At 39.7% G+C, this 25770-nt stretch overlaps 1 protein-coding gene across 2 annotated transcripts in view; it reads right to left on the bottom strand.

Annotated features, from left to right (window-relative positions):
• The window catches only part of MSRA (methionine sulfoxide reductase A), a 439748-nt gene that overhangs the window by 210697 nt on the left and 203281 nt on the right, over positions 1 to 25770 (bottom strand). For both annotated transcript variants that reach the window (XM_073892526.1, XM_025873759.2), the window contains one exon: positions 15284 to 15403. In XM_073892526.1, coding sequence (XP_073748627.1) covers positions 15284 to 15403 — 120 coding nt within the window. The remainder of the gene's footprint in view (positions 1 to 15283; positions 15404 to 25770) is intronic.

The raw sequence follows: 25770 nt of genomic DNA on the forward strand, positions 1-25770 counted from the left end.
CCTGTGGCTTTTTCACTCCACTTTCATCACTAACCAGTATTCTGCACCTCACACAACCGGCCAGGCACGAGTGGTGTTAAATAGCTTTTGCTTGCTTGTCATGTGTGATTCCTCATCTGGAAGTGGGGCTTTTATTCTGCTGCAACTGATCTAAATTACACAGTGAGGCTCGTTTATCAGTGGCTCACCTACACACAGTCTTTGATATCTTCCATTTCTTTGCCATTTGTTCTGCCAGATCATATAGTTCTCGTGTCCATTTTGTCTTGGCAGTGTTTGTTTCCAATCCACATTTGGAAACAGACCTAAATAACCATATTGTATTTTCTCTTTCTGAAACTTCGGTAGCAGATAGAATCTCAGGGAAACAGGTCCAGGCCTCTTTTCTGGAGTTTCTGTGTTGAGGTTTTCCGAGGGCAACCATCAAAATAGGACTACTAGCAACACAGCTGCCCATCCACGAGGGCTTCTGGGGCTGAGGGTGAGGCGGGCAGAGCCGCCCATCCACGAGGGCCTCCGGAGGTGAGGGTGAGGCGGGCAGAGCCGCCCATCCACGAGGGCCTCTAGGTGCTGGTGAGGCGGGCAGAGCCTAAAGGAACAAGGTCAAGAACACCAGGGAGCAGAGCAAAGCTACAAATCTAAGGGGGAAAGCCCAGGAGAGCAAGCAGCAGTCACAATCTGCAGAGGCAAAGTCAGGGGTATGGAAGATAAGATCCAGAAAAATGGAAAACACCTCATCTTGATTCTCTCCTCAGCCTACCCAGATCACCTTCTTTTCGTCCTATATTCTCTACTACAGTATATATTCCTAGAGTAGAATATCCAACATATGCTTTTCTTAACTTTCTCAAATGCCCAGAAGAATGCTTTTCAAAAGCTAGGGGAGACTTGGTCCATATAAGAGGGGAAAGAAAAGGGAAAGTGACTTATGAATCCCATGACAGGAGGAAGGAGAGAGAAGCAGACTGCTATAGACCAGAGAATGACACGAGTCCTTAAGTACCTTTCACCATGAAGTACATACTTTACCATCCGAATGATTATAAGCCTTGTTCTAACAATTTTTACAGGTTCCTTTGACTATACTCAAATGGAAGGTCATAGGGGTACAATAATTTCAAATATAAGAAAAAGGCTTTTAGACACACACAGAACACATGGGCTGATGGAGAACCTAAGGTGCCTCATGCAGTGAGACCCAAGGTCTCTAAGATCAAGTTCTACTAGTGTAAGCCTATTCCATATTTAAGGACACTATTTTTGCTTGGAGCTAGAAAAGGCCCGTCATCTTCCTCTTACTTCCAGACTGTCCAAGGATCTTTCCAGGTCACTCCTTCCATCTGTTTAGGCAGGTGCCTAGTCATGCCGACGGGCAATGGTGTCCCCACCTCCTACAACCCCTCATTTGTCTCTGAGCACTAACCATTCCTCCTCATGCCCTGGCCAAGAATACAGCACATCAACATCTTATGCAATCTCCCTACTTGATAAAACTAAAACTTTGGGTATAATCAATATTTGAAATACATATGAAAAAAAGTTAAATTCAATAATAAAATATTAAAAATTATTCACAAAGCTAGTATGAAAGAAAGAAACATGCAGAAGCTAAGAACAAGGTGAAAATAAGAACCCCAGAAGGGACCCAAGCTCTCAAGCACTGGGAGTTTCTTCTGAACCTACTGTGGTAACCACTTGGGGAGGGGGAAGGAGGGTAGGAGATGAAGTCTAGGGAACCTCCCAAATGAAGACTCTAACAGGAACCACCCCCACAGAGGTGGAATTTCAAGGAGCAACATCCTCAACACAAGGCTGAACAGAGAAAGACACCTGGCCCACAAAAGGGACTATTGAAAAAATCACTGTATCACCATCTGAATGCTGGTGCTCTAAGGAGAGAAGAAAGCTACTTCCCCTGAGATCTTATAACCACTGCACACAGGCATGCTGTCCAAATTCTTGTTACCTATGTGGTACACACACACACACACACACACACACACACACACACACACACAAATCAAGTAGAGAATTAACTTAAAGTGCTTCTGGTGGATAAAGCTCTCAAGTACCTAATAGGAATCCTCTCTGGCAGAGTGCCCTTTCCCCCTTCAATCCAGCCCTCCAGGATGCCCTCACCCCAAAGTTAATCTCTGCCCTGTGGTTAAAAACCAGTTGTCCTTAGTTTATAGCAGATTTATGCATCATTGTCAAAACTTGGAAGCAACCAAGATATCCTTGAGTAGCTGAATGGCTATATAAATGTGGAATATTATTAAGCACTAAAAAGAAATGAGTTATCAAGCCATGAAAAGACAAGGGAAAAAACTCAAATGTATATTGTTAAGTGAAAGAAGCCGACCTGAAAAGGCCATACATATACTGCATTATTCCAATTATATGGCATTCTGAAAAAGACGAAACCTATGGAGACATTGAAAAGATCAGTGATTGCCAAGGGGTGGGGAGAGAGGAAGGGATGAACAGGAGGAGCACAGAGGAGTTTTAGGGCCGTGCAATTGCTCTCTATGATACTATAATGATGGATTCATGTCATTACACATTTGCCCAAACCCACAGAATGTAAATACCAAGAGTGAACTCTAATGTAAACTGTGGGCTTTGGGTGATAATGATGTGTCAAAGTAGGTTCATCAGTTGTAACAAATGTACCACTCTGGAGTGGGGTGTTGATAGTCAGGGGGGGTGGGGGGGGGGGGGGGGGGGGGGGGGAGGGGGGGGCAGGGGTTAACTGGGAAATCTCTGTACCTTACTCTTAATTTTGCCATGAAGCTAAAACTGCTGTAAAAAACAAAATGTATTAATTTAAAAATGTTATTGAGGATCCAAAAAAAGATGGTTTCTTCCTGATACCCACCCCACCCCCCACCCCCAGTATGTGGCTTAGCCTTTTTACAACCTGACTCTCAGAAGTAGACAGATGGTTTTCCCTGGAGCATTTTCAAACTATCAAACACAAACTAACAAGCCTTAAACAAGGTGACAGATTTTTTTTTCTTGTGCACAAAGATACATAAGTTCAGGCACCTATGACTTTTTGTCAACCCACCCTTCAGGAGCAAAGCAGGTCTGCTGACAGGGGCATGGGTGTTACAGTAGCTAACAGTTCCTTACCTCTGGAACAAAGGGGAGGGAGCACTTTCAAATAAATATGCTCAAGGAGCCAGAACTGAAACTCAAAACGAAAGGAGCACAGTGATTGGAAGAAACTGGATGCTCTGGCCCTTCTGCTGTGAGACCGGGAACTCACACAGAACCGCCTATGCTTTGGGAACCTAGGTACAGCCAGGTGCCTGGGTATAGCTCTGAGAAGGAAAGGCCCTCTTCTCAGGACTTCCAGAACTTTCCTCTGGATGGTGTCCCTGAAATCCTGGGGATTTCCCTAACTTCCAGTGTGCAGGCTTAAAGCAAGCACGAGGGTTTAATGAGGTGGGGGAGATCTTCTCCTCCTCCATGTGTTTCAGCCCAGAGTGAAGTTCTCCCTGATCCTCAACCACTTCTTAGATTCATTCCAGGGATGCACCTCCTTAGGCCTAAAGAATGAGGACGGGGTTAGTGGAAGCTCCCTCTTCTAATCAGAGTATCCTGGACACTGTTTCAATAGTATACATCTGTGCAAAATTATTATCTGAAGAAACTATTCTAAGGCTTAATAGAAGTTTCAAAAATCACTGGAACAGATGACCTCTAAGATCCATCCAACTAAAAGAAATAGAAAATTAAAAAAAAAAAAAAAAGACTCTTAAATACAGAAAACAAACCAGTGTTTGTTTGCCCAGAGGAGAGGTGGATAAGGGGATGGACAAAATAAATAAAGGGGATTAAGATGTACAGACTTCCAGTTATAAAATAGACAAATCAAGAAGATGAAAAGTACAGCATAGGGACTATAACCAATAATATTGTAATTACATTGTACAGTGAATATACTTATCATGGTGAGCACCAAGTAATGTGTAGAATTGTTAAATCCCTGTGTTGTACACCTGAAATATAACTTTGTTAATTATATTACAATAGAAAAAGAAAAAGAAATCCATGTTTCTATAGATCAAGCTCATCTCAATAGTCCCAGACATTTCTTATAAACCATTTTCCAAATTCTAGTTTATTCCTAAAACAACTTCACAGCTTAATTTCTTCCAAAGTATCCGAAAATGCTCAAGAAGGGCATGTGGAAATGCATTTATTGGAAACAGATAAAGAAAAAGCTTAGAAGGAGACAGTCTGAAATACAAACCCTGTTTTCTTCTCAAAAGAAATGCCATCAGAAGAGACTGTCGGTACCTCTAATTAGCAGGTGCCACACTGAGCAACTTACTGTTTCTGAGTGCTTTGCACTGGTGTAAGTGGGAGTGACAATGCCACTCTATTGCAGAGGCCTGTGACAAAGATCATCCTGGAAAAGTGTTTTGTAGATTTTATAAACTTAGGGATTAGTGTAATACCTGTGGAGAGTATTTTTTTTTTAAAGATTTTATTTATTTATTTGACAGAGAGAGACACAGCGAGAGAGGGAACACAAGCAGGGGAAGCGGGAGAGGGAGAAGCAGGCTTCCCGCTGAGCAGGGAGCCCGATGTGGGGCTCGATCCCAGGACCCTGGGATCACGACCTGAGCCGAAGGCAGACGCTTAACGACTGAGCCACCCAGGCGCCCCACCTGTGGAGAGTATTAAGTTATAAACTGTTCTCTCTCTTTTTTAAGATTTTATTTATTTATTTGATAGAGAGCAAGTGGAGGGAGGGGCTGAGGGAAAGGAAGAGAGAGAATCTCAAGCAGACTTCACACTGAGCACAGAGCCCAACATGGGACTCAATCTCACAACCCTGAGATCATGACCTGAGCGGAAATCAAGAGCCGGATGCTCAACTAACTGAGCCACCCAGGCGCCCCAAGTTATAAACTGTTCCAAACCTAAGATGGGCACCATATAAGTCATTAGTTGTGATTTTTTTTTAGGACTGTTATAATAATAATAATAGTACTGGAGTAGAAAAGCAATGTACTCTTAACTAGAGGAAAGAAGGAGAAAAAGAGGGAAGGGGAGGGGGAGGGGAAAGAGGGAATAACCAAAAAGAAGAGGAAGGGATAACTATGAATAAAAGGGATGCACCCCATTGTGGGTGAGCAGTCCTCCCGGGAAGCTTCTGCCACACACAAACCCTCCGAGCTCCCATTTGCAAAGACTGAGGGCGCTGAGCTCAGTTCCATCCCTCAGTGCTCCCTGATGGACCCCACGATGCCTCGCATAGGAGGCCAGGATTTATGAAACAAAGCCTAGCCCACAGCTGAAGGGACTCCGTGGTCTGTAGCTGAGTCACCTGCTGATGAAGCCTGGGGCAAATAGGAGGTGCCAGCGAGGCAAAGGCAGTGACCTCTTCAGAAGCTGCTCCATTCCTACTGGGCAATTCGCTCGCAGGACGGGCGACCGTGTTTTCACAGGCATCCCTCTTACTGCCATTTTAACTGGCAGATGGGGCAGTAATTGACCCAGATATTTATTTTTAATGTAACTTAAAAAAAAAGAAAGCTCATTTGAAGGCTCTAAAAATTGTCAGTCATTATGAAATAATTAAGACCCAGAGTATCACATAAAATTCCTAGAGAAGCTCAACCCCCTATAAGGTTATTTTCTCATAGTACACTACGGTTCCATTATATGTGATTTGAAAATATCAGTGTAGGCATATTCATCAATTGCTTTTGTAATTATGTTTTCAGAACTGCTTTGCTATAGCAAATTCCTCTTAATCTCCCTCCTAAATCTTTGAGAATATAATCCTGAAACAATGAAAAAGAACCTATTCCTAGTGCTGGGTGAATATAAAGAATGTTTTTATTATTGTTCCTTTTCATTTAATTTATTTTCCATTTAAAGAGGCTATCAGAGTTTTACCATCAAATATGTTGAAATACTGACACATGTAACTACTTCAAGTCTGTCGGTCTGTTGACCTTTGACCACCACACCTGTTCCCCACAGTGATTTAAGCTGCTCAAGGAGAGAGATGGATTGAACAGCCAAATCAGCTAAAGAACGTGAAAATACCAAGGTCACATGAAGAATACACTGAACATGCTCTAGTCTTCAGAGAATCCATAAACCATGCAAATTCACTCACCGCCCTTTCCCTTAAATGACAAAGAACAGACACTGGACGCAACTGGGGTCTTCGGCTGATAAACCCAACAGGAAGGAAAGGCACAAATGCTTCGTTTACCATGAGAAGACAAGGCGCGTGAATTGCCTCATCTGTTGGTGTTTGCCAGCTTGCAGTCCTGTGAAGCTACAGAAAATACTCATCCTCTGGGATGTCTAATGCTGGATTGAAATATTTTGGCAAACTCAAAATGTCTCTAGCAAACAGATATGCATGTGTGTATTTCATTTCACATTGGGAACTTGGGACAACCCTTTAACATGGCGATTCCATCACTGTATGAGCATGAGAGACCCACATGATTCTGCCCAGATGCTGCTTAAAAGCCCCCGGGATCGTCGCTCTAATTTTAGAATCCAGGGATGAAGAACATATGCGATGACAAAGAGCTGCTCTGAGGTCAGTAACACTGGATGAATGTATATTCTATTTATCACAGCGTCGGCTCCCTTACAGATAGAAAACTGGAAGCGGATGTGAGCGAGATGATTATTCAGATTGTGAGGCCGTGCTCAGTGGACAAATCAATTTGCAGATCTGTGTCTTAACGCTGCAGGCCCTGAGGGTCCACAGCCCAGGTTGGAAACCAGATTTGCAGAAGCTTTGAAAGACAGTAAGGCCACAACACCCTCTTGTTTAATGATTTCCTTTCTCATTCCTAGGTCTAGGGGAAGCAAGGTGCCAAAACACTGGTTAACAAGAGAGGTTCCTCAAGGCTCTATTGTCAAACCCTCCGCTCTGCTCCTGGCTGTAGCAGTCAGCACTTAAAACATCTAGCAGACATGAGAATGGTCTATTAGAAAATCCCAGGCCTCAGTTTTTAGGGGGAAAAAAAATTCCAGCCTAACTAAAAAGATAACCAGGACCTAGTGGACAAAAATATTGATGTATTGTAATCTCAACATTTCAAACTCAAAAGCTACCTCCACTCTGAATCCTTGATCCCTCTCCTCACTTAAAAAACCATAATGGATACAAATTTCAACTTCTTTTTAGGATTCCAGCAACACACTGATCTAGGAAGACAAAATTTTCAACCCCTCTCAAATCTATCTCCCAAATCACTTTTTTTAAGCCTCCGTTTCCTTATCTAACAAAGAAAGTAGTCTCAGTGGTTTTCAAACATTTTCAAAATTTAAAATAAAATGTTAGTCAAGACTGCAACATATAATAGAGCTAAAAGGATGAAGAAGTTCTCTGAGCAGCTCAAATCTTTGTTATTTAGTTAGAACATTCTTCATTATTGGCAGAATGCCTGAAACGCCTTCTTGGAGCCCAAGTGTTCTATCCCTTCCAGTCTGAAATTCCATGACTGCCCCGCCCCCCAGCCATGACCTATGCCTTGGGTCTCTTGATGTCAGCCCTTCAGAGGGTTAGCCCTTGATAAAAAGCCATGCTTGTCTTTTCTAGTGCTCAAGGCTTAGAAAATAAACAAAAATAGTTGTTTTCCCATGACCTGTATTTTGTCCTTTCAGGCAATGGGTCCATTCACTGAACTAATCTGTCTTGAACAGCTATGTGGATGGGCTGGATGGAGGAGCTATATTTGGTTCCAGGGATTATAACTATGAGTCATAGGATCACTGACCTCAAGGCTTGCTTTCTGCCAGGAGGTTTGAGAGAGACAAGCATTTTCATCCTGTGTGCTACAAGTTCAAGGTCAATTTTATGTCTAACATCTAAGGAACAAAAAGTGATCTAATTGCTTATAGCAAGAAGTGAACACCAGAATTCTTGCCTTTTCAGGGATATGCCAATAACTTAGTAATTTACCTTGACTGACATTGAAATGAGTACAATAAGACTTACTACGCACTAAAAAGAGATTTAATGTAGTCTGCAAGGAATTTAGAAAGAGTTTTACATTGCTTGGTAAAATCTGCTAATAACAGAACTCATCACTACTTCGAAGAAAAATGGGATCATTAATCTTATGTAAGATACATAGACACGTACATCCACCCAAACACTTCAGAAATTAAGTCAAACTAAAAAAGTATACTGAGCTGCTTTATATTAGTGGGGAAATGATTCAATACTTTGTGAGAGCTCTTCAGCATCAAGGAAATAAGGATGTGCCTTTGGGGAGGTGATGGGTCTGACCGACTCTGAACAAAGAAGAGGGATAGGAGAAAATGGCTTCCGCTTGAAGTGTCATGTGCACATTCTGTGGGCTGACCCCATGCCCCTGCCTAGTGATGCTTCATGACCCTTCACTTCCATCTTTAACATGCCCAAGAGCTAGAGTGGTAGAAAGTGGATGTCCTTGATTTTCTACAATGCCTCCAATTTGAAATACTTTTATTTTCAAGTAAGAACTTCACCACAACTCTACTGGCTTCATAAAATAGCACGGCCCTCATTTTACAAGAGAGAAAACTGAGTCCAGGAAGCAAAACGGCCTGAACATCGACACTGCTGGAAGGTGACATGAGGACTCGCATGCTCTGTGCCTCCCAGGTCAGGCTCCTGCTCAGAACGGCCGTTAGATGGGTTGCCTGAAAATCCCCCGGAGTGTTCCAGTGAAATAAAGTATCTGGGCCTCCGATTCTCTGTGGTGATGGTGTAAATCTCACTTCTGAGAAAAAGTTATGCAGTCCCTTTCATGCTTCTGGTTTTGGTGCCACTTGGCTGTGCAGATTTCTAAAAGCTTTTGAATAGACTAATAAACACAGAATTGTTCTGAACATCTGTAAGCAAAATACGAAAAGATATTACCCAGTGAATGAACATCCTGGGTTTTCTCGCCAGAAATGGGGTTATTTGTGTATTAGGCTAATGCACTGAAATTAACCCAGAATGCTTACCCATTGCAGAATGTCTTTTCATATTTTCATCTGTGTAGTCGTTATTATAAAATGTAAGAATAATTCTCTATCAGGGTATTCAGGAATCTGAATAGCTCAATTACTTCTAAAATCAATGTAGTAAAGCAACAGCATGCCAGTTAATCAGTTGGTTTGCATAACAAATGTTTGGGGGAGTTGGTGTGTTTTGTGTGTGTGTGTGTGTGTCTGTGTGTGTATGAGCGCACATGCATGTGTGTGTAAAGAGAAATCCAGGGTCAGCGCAACACTTTAAAACAAATGTGAAAGATCAAGCTTCCATTTCACTACGGAGAAAGAATTCTGGAAGACAGGTACTATTTAATTCATTCAAGAAAGGCTACAGGAAATCAAGGCTCCTAGCAGTTACACCATCCCAGGTTTCTATGGGATCTCTAGTGCTAGGCATACACTGAGCTTTTAAGGAACACCAAATGAATGCATAAATCCTTGTAAGTCATTTTAGGATTAGAATGGTGGCCATTAAAACTTCGATTACTTCTCAGCACATTAGAAACAGATCTGAAACACGACAAGAAATAGGGCCACGAGCCACGCCACCTCACATCCAAGCTGCGACTGTGTTCCCAGTACAGGAGCTGGTGAGGGGCAGCTCACAGAGGGCTCCCAATTCAGGCCTGGAACATCTAGGAGATGCAAGTTTCTCAGCCTGTGGCTCTCGTTCAGTGCTAATTGGTGAATCCAAGGAAGAGAAGTTTAAGTGCCTGCTATAGGAGAAAGGTCAGTTTTAAAATAGGTTTAAATGAAATGATGGGCACATGTGAGGGGTGGGAGTCTCCAGAGAAATGCAAGGAGGCAATCTCAGCCTTTGGCAAATCATTGTGGTCTGGCTTGTTTCAGCTTGGAAGGCCAAAATTCCATTTTTATCATTTAATTTAACCCACGGTTAATCCAATATGGAGAGAATGACCTGTGTAGACTAAACTCACAATAAACTGAGATATACATCTCAGAATGGCACTTAATAGAATTTGAAATGAGAATTAGAACTGTCTGGCTGACCACCCTAGTCTCATTGTATTTTCTTTCTGTAAATAATCTCCCCAGGAGGACAAAAGATGAGAAGTTTCTCCGGAGTGTGGATCAGAATAAGAGGAGTTACTGATAAAACTTAAAAGCATCGGGGTGTCAGGCCCTGGGAGTCTGTCCAGAAGCCAAACCTTACAGAGCAACCCGAGGGTGCCAGCAGGACTTCCCCTTTCCCAGGCTGGCCTGGATGACCAGCCTCCCTGGCAAGGACCCTCTTTTTTTTTTTCCTTTTTACATATGGCAGGGCATTCTATCGGGTTACTCTGAGGTCCTAGAGACCTGGTTGCCACACTCTCTTCTAAGCGACTGCCTATCTCCACTCTGAGCATCACAGACTTGTTTTATAAGTCATTCCCAAAGGGCAAATTTATTGCCTTGAGGAACTGCTGTCCCCTTGTATCTTCTCCAGATGTCAGGCTCAAGTATCACGCAGATCACCTGGCATGTAACCCACCTCTTAGTGAGCCATTAATGAACGTTCTACTTACATGTCAGACTCAACTCTGTCCATGTGTCACCATCATGGGATCACCTCTTCTCCTGGCTCTTACTAGAAGCCATACGGCTTTTCTGCGTGCCTAACTGTACCTCCAGCTGGGGTCTCAGAACCACAGGAGCATCAACAGCCACACAGAAATACCATTCAGACATTAATATGCATCCTACCTGGATACACATCTGCTATTACACTCACATACACACTCACTTGCTCACTCACCGCCCGAGGCAGCACATATCCACTAGTATGTGAGCATGACAAACTGCAGCCAATGTTTCTGGTTCCATGGCTTCCATGGTGATCCATGTGATCACCAATCTGTGGGCCAAGACAATGCTGTGATAGTTCTGACATTAGTCATCATGTGATAGGTTGGGGGGAGTGGGGAGTGGCAGAGCTAGCCCTTTGGATTTTAAAAACTGGCACCCCACTCTGAGTGCTATTCCTGGAATTCTGGCACCTGCCCCAAGAAACCAAATGGTACCTTAGGCTCAAGTGTACTTGCTATATGAGAAGGAATTTGGCAGGTCCAGGTCCTAGGCTTTGTTTCTTGAATGAATGAATGAATGAATGAATGAATGAATGAATGAAAGAAAGAATGAATACCTTTACAAAAGACTCTGTCGTGACCAAACTTAATTACAAACACAAGAATAGGCAATTTTTGAAATTAATCCAATACTGGAGCACAGACTAGTATTTCTCTCCCATGAAACCTCAGCAATTATTATGCATCTTAGTGGAGCCTGGGTTTTTCTTCCCTGCAAGTCAGACCCCTCCAGGGCTGACTTGTTCAATACGGCTTTGAGCACCCGAGGCTTCAGCAGGGAAGCCCTCCCAGTATAACCTGCTTTCTGTCTCCCCCATCCTCTCCTTGGTCAAAAATCTTTAATTAGCTAGTTACCCTAATTACTCTAGCTGGGGACCTTGTTTGTTCTCCTTCCCTGCTATTCCCAGGGATCTGAAGGCTCTATCGCTTCTGTGCCAGAGGGTCCTTTCTATCACAGTTTCTCTCTGTCTTTTTGTTTTTTCCTTTCATGATCAGAACAAAAACAAAAAAGCCCGGAGAAAGAAATCATCTCTCCTTCTGTGTCTGGGTAAGACCCCATAACCATCATTTCCCAATCAGGAACAAGTTTCCATGACAACCACGCTTCCCAATGCCACCACTAACTTAGCAGGTAGTGTTCACATCAAATACAGAGTTCTTTACCAACCTCCGTGGTTTCCGTACAAGACTCTAAGATACCAGCTGTTTGCATGAACTGTATCTTAAAAGAGTTCTGTTCTCTGCCCTTCGAAACATCAGAAAGACAAAAAAAAATTGCTTGGTATTTTCTTTACTTGTAATCACTAAAAAGCATGCCAATTTTTTAAAAGTATAGTGGAGGGATGGACATGAAAGAGAGTGTGAGATTCAGTGGAAGGAAGTATGAATGGACGAATGGAGAATCACTGGGATGTGAGAGACGCCATGGTCAGTGGCATAAACTTGAAGCTGAGAGTCAATGAGGTTGGAATTCCTTATATATGTGACCTTGGGGAAGTTCCTCTTCCTCTCTAAGCCTCCACATTCCCTCTGTAAAGGACAGAAACTGAGACATTTCACAGAATTCTTTGGAAGATCAGATGGAAAAAAAGCAAAGAAGCAAAACGTGCTTCTTACAGTGTCTGACACATAGTAGGAGTTCAACAAAGGGAAATTAGCATACTGTTCTTATTAACATAGAGAGGTGAATTGGAACAAGTCTGAGCAAACAAGCAACCAAGTATTCTAATTGATTATTAACATTTTGCTGGTAGAGAATAACAGTACAAGCAGCAGATATTTGGAGGTTTTCTTAGCAACCTTTCCTCTTGGGCTATTAAGTCAGGTCTGCAATTACGGGAAGGAATCTATTCATTTCCATTCCTGAGACTTAAGAGGATACACCTGGGCAATCTCCAGGGTTCATCTGAATCTATTTATAGCTCTGCATAAGCATTTGTTTAATTTCAAAACAGATGCAAAGAAAAACTTGGATTAACCATTAAAGTATTTGTTCAATATTCCACATTCTCAACACCAATGAGTATATTTTAGTTCTTCTGTAAAGGAAAACAAGAATATGTATGTTTTTATGATATTTTCAATATTGCATGGCTCAAATTTCATTTCAAAATCAGAATTCATATTGTAGCAAACAAACCATCATGCTCATTATTGAACAAACTCCCATACTCCAACTCCTCCCCCAGCTGCATTCATGGTGCCTCAGGGAGCTGAGAGGGCCTTCCACAAGTAACACCAATTCAACCCTTTATTTTTAAAAGATAAAACTATTTATGTATTTTTAAAATCCCATTTTTATCACTATGGTGGACTATATATCTAGATAATAAACCCTCCCTATTAAGAACTCTTAAGAGGGGCGCCAGGGTGGCTCAGTCAGTTAAACATCCAACTCTTGATTTTGGCTCAGGTCATGATCTCAGGGTCCTGAGATCGAGCTCTGCATTGGGCTCCATGCTCAGCAGGGAGTCTGCTTGAGATTCTCTCTCCCTCTCCCTCTGCCCCTGCCCCTACTCATGCTCACTTGCTCTCTAAAATAAATAAATAAATCTAAAGAAAAGAACTCAAGATATTGAATAAAATATTTTTTAAATGTGTTTTACAGTATGGATGTTCCTCAAAACATAAAAATAAAACTGTGTTCTATGATCCAGTAATCTCCCTTCTGGATATATATCCTAATGAAATGAAATCAGTAACTCAAAGAGAAAACTATGCTCCCATGTTCACCTCAGCATTATCCACAATAGCAATGGCTTGGAAACAACTGAAGTGTCCATCAGCAGAAGAATGGATAAAGGTATCATGGTATATCTATAACACAATCTTATTCAGCCTTACACACGAAGACAATTCTGCCACTTGCAACAATATGGATGAGGCTGGAAGAAATTATGCTAAGTGAAATTAATCCAGACACAGAAAAATATGTATACTGCATGTTCTCACTTGTATGTGGAATCTAAAAAAATCACACTCATAGAACAGAGAGTAGAATGGTGGTTACCAAGGGCCAGAGTAGAAGGAAGCAGGGAACTGTTGGTCAAAAGATACAAACTTTCTGTTATGGAGGATGAATTAGTTCTAGAGAGCTGATGTACAGCACGGTGATGGTAGTTAATAATACTGTATTGTTCTCTTGAAATCGGCTAAGAGAGTAGATCACAGGCACTCTTGCCACAAAAAAAAAAAGGTATGTGAGGAGATGGGTATGTTAATTAGCTTGACTATTAGTAATCATTTCACTCTGTATATCAAAACATCACGTCATACACCTTCAATATATACCATTCTTATTTGAAAAATGAAAAAAAAAGTATTTAAAAGAGAAAACACTATGTTTTAAGTACAATGTGAGCTGGCAGAGAAGTAAAGGAAATCCTTGAAGCCAGAACAAAAAACAGATCCAGAAGGGTTGTCTGGTATCTGAGCTAGAATTTGCCACGGGGGCATCTCCCTATCTTGGTAGCCAAATATTTTTCTGTAAAGGGCTAACTCATAAATGTTTTAAGTTTTGCAGGCCATACCATCTCTGTCATATCCACTCAACTGTGCCATTGTGCCATGAAAGCATTCACAGATAATATATAAATAAATGGGTATGGCTGGGTTTCTATAAGACTTTATTTATATAACCCGGCAGTGGGTAGGATTTAGCCTGCAAGCCACAGTTTGCCAATCCCTTCATTATAGACTAGATTTGAATGTCTTACCCACAGAGAAACAATTACAGCGTGTGACGTTTTTCCCATATAGTAGACCACTGTGGTCTTTACATCCCTCTATATACCTGCCTTTGGGGGAGCCCTCCTGCATTGACTCTGGGCTAGACCATGTGACTTGCTTTGGCCAGTGGGACACTAGTAAATGTGATATAAACAGAAACTTGAAAAGTGCTAGCAGAATGGGGCTTATCCTCTCTTGCTACTCCCGGGATCTCTGCACCCACCACCATGTGAATTTGCCCAGGCTGGTGTGCTGAAGACATGGTGCATCATTCCCTCTACCCCAGCCAACAAAAAGGGACAGCCAGCACCAAATGCAGACCTATGAGTGAAGTCATCCGAGACCAACTTCTCCCCAGGCAGCCTACCAGTTGACTGGAGTAGCATGAGTGAGCCCAGACGAGACCAGCAGAAGAACCACCAAGATGAGAGCAGTCCAAATTGCTGACCCACGTAATCATAAGCTAATGAGTGATTGCTTTAGAATTAAATTTTGCAGCGATTATTCTGCAGCAAAAGCTAAATGATACATTCCATAGGAAATCTATTATCTTCTAAAAATATAAAGTGAGAGGGGGAGCCTGGGTGGCTCAGTCGATTGAGTGTCTGACTCTTGGTTTTGTCTCGGACCATGATCTCAGGTTCATGGGATCAAGCCCCGTGTCAAGGTCTGCACCTCAGCCAGGAGTCTGCTTGAGATTCTCTCCCTCGCCCTCTGCCCCTCCCGCTGCTTGCACATGAACGCACTCTCTCTGAAATAAATAAATCTTTAAAAAATAAAATAAAAACATAAAGTGAGAGATCAACAAGTATACTTATAGAAATGGGAAAGAAAAGACTAAGGCAACACAAAAAATTATATTTGCATTTTAAAGATCCCGTCACCTGCCAGCAGAGACAAGCCCTTTGTTGCTCCTTATAATAGAAGTTGGAGCAAATTCTTCCTACCTGAACAGACTTCTTTATAAGTAGGATTGGGAGTGTAGCCTCCTGCATAACCAACTTGAGTTGAATATACTCCTTTCATGGTCCAGAATTTCCTCTCAGCTCCCCAGAAACAGCCCATTCCTAAGAAAAACATAAGACACTGATTAATCCTTTGTCAAAAGCAATCATTGCATACTAGAAGCCCCGTTTTAATAGAAAAGAGAAGTTATTCGTGTCATTTGGTAATCAAAATTAACTAAGATTTATCCTTTGAAGAAGGACAGTTTCATGGAGGCAACCTAAGTGTCCATCAATAGATGATGGATAAGGAAGATGTGGTACACAGACACACACAAACACACACATGCACATGCACACACACACTGGAATATCATGCAACCACAAAAAAGGATGAGATCATGCCATGTGAGACAAAATGAATGTACCTAGGGGGTATTATGCTACGTGAAGTAAGTCAGACTCAGAAAGACTAACACCATGTGATTTCACTCATAAGTTGAATCAAAAAACTAATAACAACAACAAGAAATGAACAAACAACAAAAAGCAGAATCAGACCTATAAATTCAGAGAACTAATGGTTGCCAGGGAGAAGTAGTTGGAGGATGGGCAAAATAGGTGAGAGAGAGTAGGAGTTACAGGCTTCCAGTTATGGAATGAGTAAGTCACAGGAATAAAAGGCACAGCATAAGGAATATAGGCAATGATACTGTAATAGCGTTGTATCTGAACAGATGGTAGCTACACTTGTGGTGAACACAGCATAATGCATAAACCTGTTGAACCACTATGCTGTACACCTAAGACTAATGTAACATTGTGTGTCAACTATACTCAAATTAAAAAGAAACATGTTAAAAATCAAGAAGAAAAGAATTAATTTAGAAGAATTTTTAACACCTCAAATAATTTTATTTAAGGTTCTTTGCATAGACTGTATCTTTGCTTTAGTTGTGCAAAAACTTAGCCTCAAATTTTAATGAAGTTAGTAAAGTATACCTTTCCAAATAACACAGTAAAAAGATAATTGCATTTGATGAATGATTTCAACACTCAATTCATTATGGACTTGTTAAAACATAATAACTTGCATTAAAAGCATAAATTTATTTAATGATCAGCATCCTGGTCATGCTTTTGAAAAAAATTCCAACAAAGAAAGGTAACACTAACTTACTGACTTAAATGGCAAAACATCCCAAAATCAACACAGATTGATGCAGTTTTCAATTAACAATTTCACATAATGTGTTCAGTTTCTTCAAAAATGTTTAAGTCATTATAAACTTTGATGTGATAAATCACTGCTCACCAAAGGGTAAGTTCTATTACTAAATATAATGACTGAGGAAACAGAGAAGGGGGAAGGCAGAGAAAGAGACAACAATAAATACACAAAGGAACTCACAAAAATAGCATTCCATCCAACTAGCAAACATTGTGCTCATATCAGTAGTTATTGGATTCTTTTGGAACATATGGTGAGAACCAAGACCTAGCTCTCAAAAATGCACATACTTACACACTTCAAAAATGTAGCATTACATCTTCCTGGGTTCCAAATAAAGAACCCTCGCTTTCTACCATGAGTTTCTAAACTGTCCACAATTGCTATTCTGTGACCAACTTCTAGATGTAAGTAAGATTACTGCCTTGCTCAAGTTTTATACAGCTTTATTAAGTCATATATAATTAAGATCTTGGGAAGAACAACAGTTGGCAAATTAATATATGCCTCCTACTTCTACAATCACTGGATTTGTTAGACTTGATGACAGAACTGAAAGAAAAATTAGATGGAAGTTTATTGAAATTCTTGACACTTGTTAATATTCTAAAATTCAGAACAGTAATAACCAGGATGTAATGTGCATAATGATATAGATTATACAAAAATATATTTGCTCAAGTGTGAGGGGAAATATATTGACCAAAAATAGATTAACAGTTAAAAAATAGGATAGAGCCATATGACAAAAATTCATGTAGTAAAAAAATTACTGTTGTGATAACAATGCAACATGGAAATATGTGTATGATTATATCATAATTAACTAAGGCTAAATTTAAAAGGAAAAAAACACAAGTATATGCATGTTCTTATTAAAATTATGAAAAAAAATCCATCCCAAAATAGATGAGAAGGAAATATACAAAGTTATAACTATGATTGTTTTATAGTGGTGAGAATACAGGAATTTTTTCATTTTTCAAGTGTGTCTGTAATAGATTCATATTACTTTAAAAATGAAAAATGTATATTTTTTAAAAAAGAGTCAAAGAAAAGCATAACCATATGCATTGTTTGAGTTACAAGTGCAAGATACCATTCTTCCTGTTTACAAGTGAGTTGTTTGCTGCTAGTGAATATAGCTAAATATTTACTGAGTATTTATAAAAATGTACTATCCTCAAATCTCTGGAACAAGAATTCGCTATTAATTTTACTTCATTGCATTTCTGGGATCAGGGAATTGTATTAGTCAAGGTTTTCCAGAGAAACAGACCAATAGGATATATGGAGAGAAATTTATTAGGAGGATTAGCTCCTGCAGTTGTAGAAGCTGAGAAGTCCATGATGGTCTGCAAGCCAGGGACCCAGGAAAGCTGGTACTATAACCCCGGTCCAAACTCAAAGGCCTGAGAACCAGGGGAGCCCGTGATGTAAGTCCCCATCCAAGTCTGAAGGCTGCATAGTCAGCATCACTGATGTACAAAGGCAGGAAAAGATGGATGTCCCAGCTCAAAGAGTAAATTCACCCTTCTGGCATTTTATTCTATCTGGATCCTTGACAGATTGGAGGATGCCCACCGACATTGGTGAGGGTGATCTTTCCTCAATCTACCAATTCAAATGCTGATCTCTTTCCAAAACATCCTCACAGACACATCTGGAAATGGCTATCTGGGCATCCCTCAGCCATGTCAAGTTGACACATAAAATAAACCACTGCAGGAATGATGACAGTGAATCTCTGGAGAAGGATAAGTAAAAAGTGAGGTGGGCAGCATTACTGAGCATAAAAGGCCGCAAACAGCACCCAGGAGTTGTGCAGTGTCAACTGAAGGCACTCTAGCCCCTGACATTCAGAAGTCTGTGAGGTTCACTGAATAAAATACTTCTTTCCCGCACAACAACTAACATTGATGGTACCAAAGGGTACTTCAAGCTTTCAGCATTCTATGCACAAGGTACATGATGGGCCATTTTAGCAGCCAGCCTAACCTGACCATTGTGTCCAGTCTCACCCTGATGGCCCCAGACTTTATGTCTTCACTATAGCCTCATGCTATATAGAGTTATAACACTTAAAATGGATCTTGGCCAGACCAAACAAAATATTTGCTGCAAGTTATTTAATCCCCTTTTGATGTTTAATAGGGATCAAGAAAAGACCCCTGTTAGAGGGAGGATGACCCCGCTCCAGCTGGGCACAGGCCTCCAGGGGAGGTCATGCGTGGCTGAAAATAATGCTTTGGGGACCTGGTGTGTAATCAATGTCAAAATTTCTGGAGAGGTACTTAACTTGGAATAAGGGTTGTTGTAAGAATAAAACTCCTCCTTGAAGCAATCAGATGTTTCATCTAGTGGTTTCCAGTATAACCTAAGCATTCTATTATTTGATTTTGAGTGTGTGTGTGTGTGCGCGCATGCGCACATACGCGCGTGTATGTGCTTAAACAAAGAAAACAAGTTTATGACAGAATTTCTCAGAATTTACAACAATCTAGTAAAAAACATAAACATCATCAAATATATATATTAAAAAAGATATAGTATGCATTATTATTTTAAGGTATTTTATATCTTGGGGGGCACCTGGGTGGCTCAGTTGGTTGACTGTCCGACTCTTGATTTCGGCTCAGGTCATGATCTCAGGGTCATGAGATTGAGCCCGACATCAGGCTCTGCACTGGGTGTGGAACCTGCTTGGGATTCTCTTTCTCCCTCTCCCCCTGCCCCCAGGTGCCCCCCTTCTTGCACACTGTCTCTCTAAAAAAGTTAAGTAAATACCTAATTAAATATTTTATATTTTTAACTGTTTATTATAAAGTAAAACACAGGTACAGAAAAGCCACACACAGAACAGATGCATACCTCAATGCATTATTATTAGGCAAACATCCTTATAACTACCAGCCGGGTCAAGAAATGGAAATTTTGGGCGCCTGGGTGGCTCAGATGGTTAAGCCTTCGGCTCAGGTCATGATCCCAGGGTCCTGGGATCGAGTCCCGCATCGGGCTCCCTGCTCCTTGCGAGCCTGCTTCTCCCTCTGCTTCTCTTTCTTTCTCTCTCTCTCTCTCCCCCCACCTCTGTCGCTCATGAATAAATAAAATCTTTAAAAAAAAAAAGAAACGGAAATTTTCCATCCCCCTCAGAACTCCTCCTTGTATCACACCCCAATCACAACTCCCTTCCTCCCCTAAAAGTAACCACTCTCTGATCTTTACAGAAATCACTTCCTTCTGTCTCTTTATGTTTATCACTCGAGGTGTCCATCCTGATACAATTGTTCAGTTGTGCTCATTTTTTTTTAAATTTGATGTGGCCTAAGTTCTTTTTTTTATTATGTTATGTTAATCACCATACATTACATCATTTGTTTTTGATGTAGGGTCCCATGATTCACTGTTTGTGCATAACACCCAGTGCTCCATGCAGAACGTGCCCTCTTTAATACCCATCACCAGGTTAACCCATCCCCCCACCCCCCTCCCCTCTAGAACCCTCAGTTTGTTTTTCAGAGTCCATCATCTCTCATGGTTCATCTCCCCCTCTGATTTCCCCCCCTTCATTCTTTCCCTCCTGCTATCTTCTTCTTTTTTTTTTTTTTTAACATATAATGTATTATTTGCTTCAGAGGTACAGATCTCTGATCCAACAGTCTTGCACAATTCACAGCACTCACCATAGCACATACCCTCCCCAATGTCTATCACCCAGTCACCCCATCCCTCCCACCCCCCACCACTCCAGCAACCCTCAGTTTGTTTTCTGAGATTAAGAATTCCTCATATCAGTGAGGTCATATGATACATGTCTTTCTCTGACTGACTTATTTCACTCAGCATAATACCCTCCAGTTCCATCCACATTGTTGCAAATGGCAAGATTTCATTCTTTTTGACAGCTGCATAATATTCCATTGTATATATATACCACATCTTCTTTATCCATTCATCTGGCCTTAAGTTCTTTTAATCAACAGGTTCCCTCTCCATTCTTTTCCTTCTGATTTATCCACTGAAGGAAACAAGAATCACTGACCTGCAGAGCTTCCCACAATGTAGATTTTGCCAATTGCATTCTCACGGCACAGTTCAACTTGTTCCTCTACCCTTGGTATTTCCTGCAAATTTGCTGGACCCAGAACCTTGAACAGACTCAGATTTCAACCTTTGGCAAAACTATAGGTGATACTATGTTCTTTTTAATGAAACTTTAAAAAAAAATTTTTCCAGCTTTATTGAGATATAATTGATCTATGACATTGGGCAAGTTAAGGTACACAACATGATTTGGCATATATAAAAAATGAATAGTTACAACAATAAGTTTAGTTAACACATCCATCACCTCACATAATTACAATTTATTTTTTATAGTAAAAACATTTAAGATTTTCTACTGACTTTCAAGTATACAGTATTATTAACTATAGTAATCACAATGTATATTAGATCCCCAGAACTTATCCATCTTATAAACAGAAGTTTGTACCCTTTGACCAACATCAACTCATTACTCCTACCTCCCCAACCCCCAGAAACCACCACTCTACTCTCCTTTGTATGAATTTGGCTTTTTTATTTTTAAGATTCCAAAATTAGTGAGATCAGATGGCATTTGTCTTTCTCAGTCTGGCCAATTTCACTTAGCATAATGCCCTCAAGGTCTATCCATGTTGCTACAAATGGCAGGATTTCCTCATTTTTTTATGGCCAAATAGTGTTCCACTGTATACAGACCACATCATCTTCATCTAATCTGTCAAAGAACACTTAGGTTATTTCCCATGTCTTGGTTACTGTGAATAATGTTGGAATGAACACGGGGGTGTACATATCTCTCCATGATAGTGATTTCATTTCCTTTAGATATATACCCAGAAGACACTGGATCATATGGTAGTTCTATTTTTAATTTTTGAAAAATCTCCATACTATTTTCCATAATGACTGTGCCACTTCACATTCCTATCAACAGCACACTAGGGTTCCCTTTCCTCCACATCCTAGCAACATCTGTGGTCTTTTGTCTTTTTGGTAACAGCCATTCCAACAGGTGTGAGGTGATACCTAACTGTGGTTTTGATTTGCATTTTCCTGGTCATTAATGATGTTGAGTGTCTTTTTAGGTACCTGTTGGCCATTTGTATGCCTTCTTTGGAAAAATGTCTTCATTTTCAATCAAATTTTGGGGGGTTTTTTGGGTATTGAGTTGTAGGAGCTCCTTGTATATTTTGGATATGAACCCTTTATCTGATACATGGTTTGCAATTATTTCCTCCATTCCACTGTCTCTTCATTCTGCTGTTTCTGCTGCTGTGCAGAAGCTTCGTATTTTGATGTATTCCCACTCATTTGACTTTGTTTTTGTTGCTTGTGTTTTTGGTGTCATATCCAAAGTATCATTGTCAAGACCAATGTCAAGGAGTTTTTCTCTGTTTTCTTCTAAAAGTTTTATGATTTCAGGTCTCAACGTTCAAGACTTCAATCCATTTCAAGTTATTTTTTGTGAGTGGTGTAAGATAGGGGTCCAGTTTCACTCTTCTGTATGTAAATATCCACTTTTCTCAACATCATTTATGTAAAAGACTATCTTTTCCCCTTGAGTATTCTTGGCTCAATTATCAATTATTAGTTAACCATATATGTGTGAGTTTATTTCTGGGCTCTCTATTCTATTCCATTGGTCTATGTGTCTGTTTTTATGGCAGTACCCTACTGTTTTGATTACCATAGCTTTGTAGTATAATTTGAAATCATAAAGTGTGATGCTTAGAGCTTTGTTCTTCTTTCTCAGAACTGCTTTGGCTATTTGAGGTATTTTGTGGTGCCATACAAATTTTGTATTGTTTTTCTATTTCTGTGAAAAATGTCACTGGAATTTTGATATTAAGTTTGATATGGGATTGCATTAAATCTATAGATGGCTTTAGGGAGTATGGACATTTTAACAATATTAATTCTTCCAATTCATGAACATGGAATATCTTTCCATTTCTGTTTGTCTTCTTCAATTTCTTTCATCAATATCTTATAGTTTTTGGTGCACAGATTACTCCACTTCCTCAGGTAAATTTATTCCTATGCATTTTATTGGTTTTGATGTCATTGTGAGTGGGATTATTTTCATTTCTCTTTCAGATATTTCAGTGTTAGTGTACAGAAATGCAACTGATTTTTGGGTGTTGATTTTGTATACTGAAATTTCACTGAATTCATTGATTAGTTCTAACAGTTTTTTGTTTTTGGTGAAGTTTTAGAGCTTTTTCCATATAAGATAATACCATCTTCAGACAGAGAAAATTTTACTTCTTCCTTTCTGATAGGATGCCTTTTATTTCTTTTTCTTGGCTAATTACTCTGGCTAAAACTTCCAGCACTATGTTAAATAGGACTTTTGAGAGTGAGCACCTTTTTCTTGTTTCTGATCTGAGCAGAAAAGCTTTCGGCTTTTTCACCATTGAGTATAATGTTAGCTATGGGTCTGTCATATAAGGCCTTTATTATGTTGAGGTATGTTCCCTCTACATCTTCTTAAATTTGTTGAGAGTGTTTGTCATGAAAGGGTGCTGAGTTTTGGCAAACAGTTTTTCTGCATCTTTGAGTCATATGATTTTTATCCTTCATTCCATTAATATGATGTATCACATTTATTGTTTTACAGATGCTGACCCATCCTTGCATCCTAGGGATAAATCCCACTTGATCATAGTGCATGATCCTTTTAATATGCTTTTGAGTTTTGGCTTGCTAATATTTTGTTGAGAATTTTTGCATTTATATTCTTCAGGGATGCTGGCCTGTAATTGTCTTGTAGCATCCTTATCTGGCTTCAGTATCAGGGTAATGCTGTCCTCATAAAATGAGTTTTGAAGCATTCTTTCCTCTTCAGTTTTTTGGGAGAATTTGAGAAGGACCAGCATTAATTCTTCTTTAATGTTTGGTAGAATTCACCAGTGAAGCCAAATAGTCCTGGGCTTTTTTTGTTGGAAGATTTTTGATTATTGCCTCAATCTCCTTAGTCCCATTGATTTGTTCAGGTTTTCTATTCTTCATGGTAGGCTATATGTTTCTAGGAGTTTATGCATTTCTTCTGTTATCTAATTTGTTGCCATATAATTTTGCATAGTGGTCTCTTATATAATAACTTACTTTACATCACATTCAAAAACTCTGCACTTTATTTCTCCTCCCCTCATACTCACTTTTTGATGTCACAGTTTTTATATTGTGCACCTGTTAATAAATTATTATAGCTATATTTTCATTATTTTTTAACTTATATACTAGAGTTAAAGCAGTTTACATACCTCCATTGCTGTATTAGATTCTGCATTTGTCTATATATTTACCTTTACCAGTCAAGTTTTATACTTTCATATGTTTTCATATTGTTATTTAGTATACCTTCATTTCAATTTAAAGAACTCCCCTTAGCATTTCTGGTAAGGCAAATCTAATAGTAATGAACTCCCTTAGCTTTTGTTTGTTTGGAAATGCCTTTATTTCTTCTTCATTTCTGAAGGACAGTATTACTTGGTATGGTGTTCTTGGTTGATGTTTTTTTTTTTCTTTCAGCACTTTGAATATATCATCCCACTGCCTATTGGTCTACAAGGTTTCTACAGAAAAGTCCACTCATAGCCTAATGGGGATTCCCTTATATGTAATGAGTCATTTTTCTCTTGCTGCTTTCCAAAATTCTCTCCTTGTCTTTAAATTTTAATATTTTAATTATAATGTGTCTCAGAGTAATCTTCCTTAGGTTAATCTGCTTGCAGTCCTTTGAGCTTTCTGTACTTGGATGTCCATATCTTTCCCAAGATTTGGGAAGTTTTCAGCAATTATTTCTTTAATCTTTCTGGCCCTTTCTATCTTCTTCTGGGACTCCCATGATACAAATTTGGTCATTCACTTGAGTGCATCCCATAATTCACATAGGTTTCCTTCACTCTTTTTTCTTTTTGTTCCTGTAGCGGGCTATTCCAACTGATCTGTCTTTGAGTTTGCTGATTCTTTCTTCTTCATAAACAAATCTGTTACTGAAGCTCTCTACTGAATTTCCCAGTTCTGTCATTGTATTCTTCAGCTCCAGGATTTCTGGTTAGTTCTTTTTAATGGCTTTATTTCTTTATTAAACTTCTCATTTTGTTCATGTACTGTTTTCCTGAATTCATTTAGTTTTCTATCTATGTTCTCTTGCATTTCATTCAATTTCTTTATGATGATTATTTTGATTCTTTGTCAGGCAAATTATAGATCTCCATTTGCAGTTAGAGCTTTATTAGTTTCCTCTGGTGCTGTCATATTTGCCTGATTCTTCATAATTCATGTAGCCTTGCATTGGTGTCTGTGCATTTAAAGGAGCACACACTTTTTCCAGTCTTTACAGACTGGTTTCTATGTTCTTTGATCATGAAGCATCTAATATCTAGTTGTCTCTCATTTTGTGATATTAGCAACCATTTATACTCAATGCTTAGATGTGTTAATTCCCTGAGAGCTGCAAAATGGTGATCTTCTATCACTTCTTTTACATTTATTAGTTGAAAAATCTTAATAATGAGAAGCTTCTTCTCAACTACTTTTTGTTACTCAGTGGTTCAGTTCATAAAAAGAAAGGGAAAATAAATGTTTGATTATGTCTATTTACTTAGCAGTCTTTAAGATGATGAACTTGCCCATTCCAAGGCTGACCAATTTGTTTTTAAAATATCATTATAAACTCATTTATTTAAACATATTTTATATGTTTCACCATTTCAATCACTTCTCTCATGTAAGCTCCACTTGACATATCTTTGGCCAGAAAGAGCCTCTTCAAATTGCTTCCTGAGTTCCTTTGAAACATCCTCCATAGTCTCCTATTACTTCCTTGCTATTTGGTATTACAAAATGTTCCAGGCTCATCTTGTATATTTCCTACCTCATACCTGGAATCAGGTATATTTCTCTAAGAAGCCTGATTTCTTTAAATGATGAAAGGGATTTCAACACCATAACCTGGGTATTAGTGATGCTTGCTGAGAGAGTCCAGCTATGGGACATCAAGAAACCATGTGGCTGAAACTGCCCATTAAAATCTAAGTACTGTCAGACCTACCAAATCATAAGGTCAATAGAGTGCAGCAATAATCTATCATAAGATAGAAGATATACATATAGAATTATACACTAGCTGAACCATAGGGCATAAGCTGCATGAATAGGTAGCCAGACCTCTACAGCATCCACCAAGATTACACCAACACCACTC

This window comes from Callorhinus ursinus, unplaced genomic scaffold (assembly GCF_003265705.2).
Source record: "Callorhinus ursinus isolate GAN/ISIS: 27379988/994484 unplaced genomic scaffold, GSC_fseal_2.0 scaffold4, whole genome shotgun sequence".
Lineage (NCBI taxonomy): Eukaryota > Metazoa > Chordata > Mammalia > Carnivora > Otariidae > Callorhinus > Callorhinus ursinus.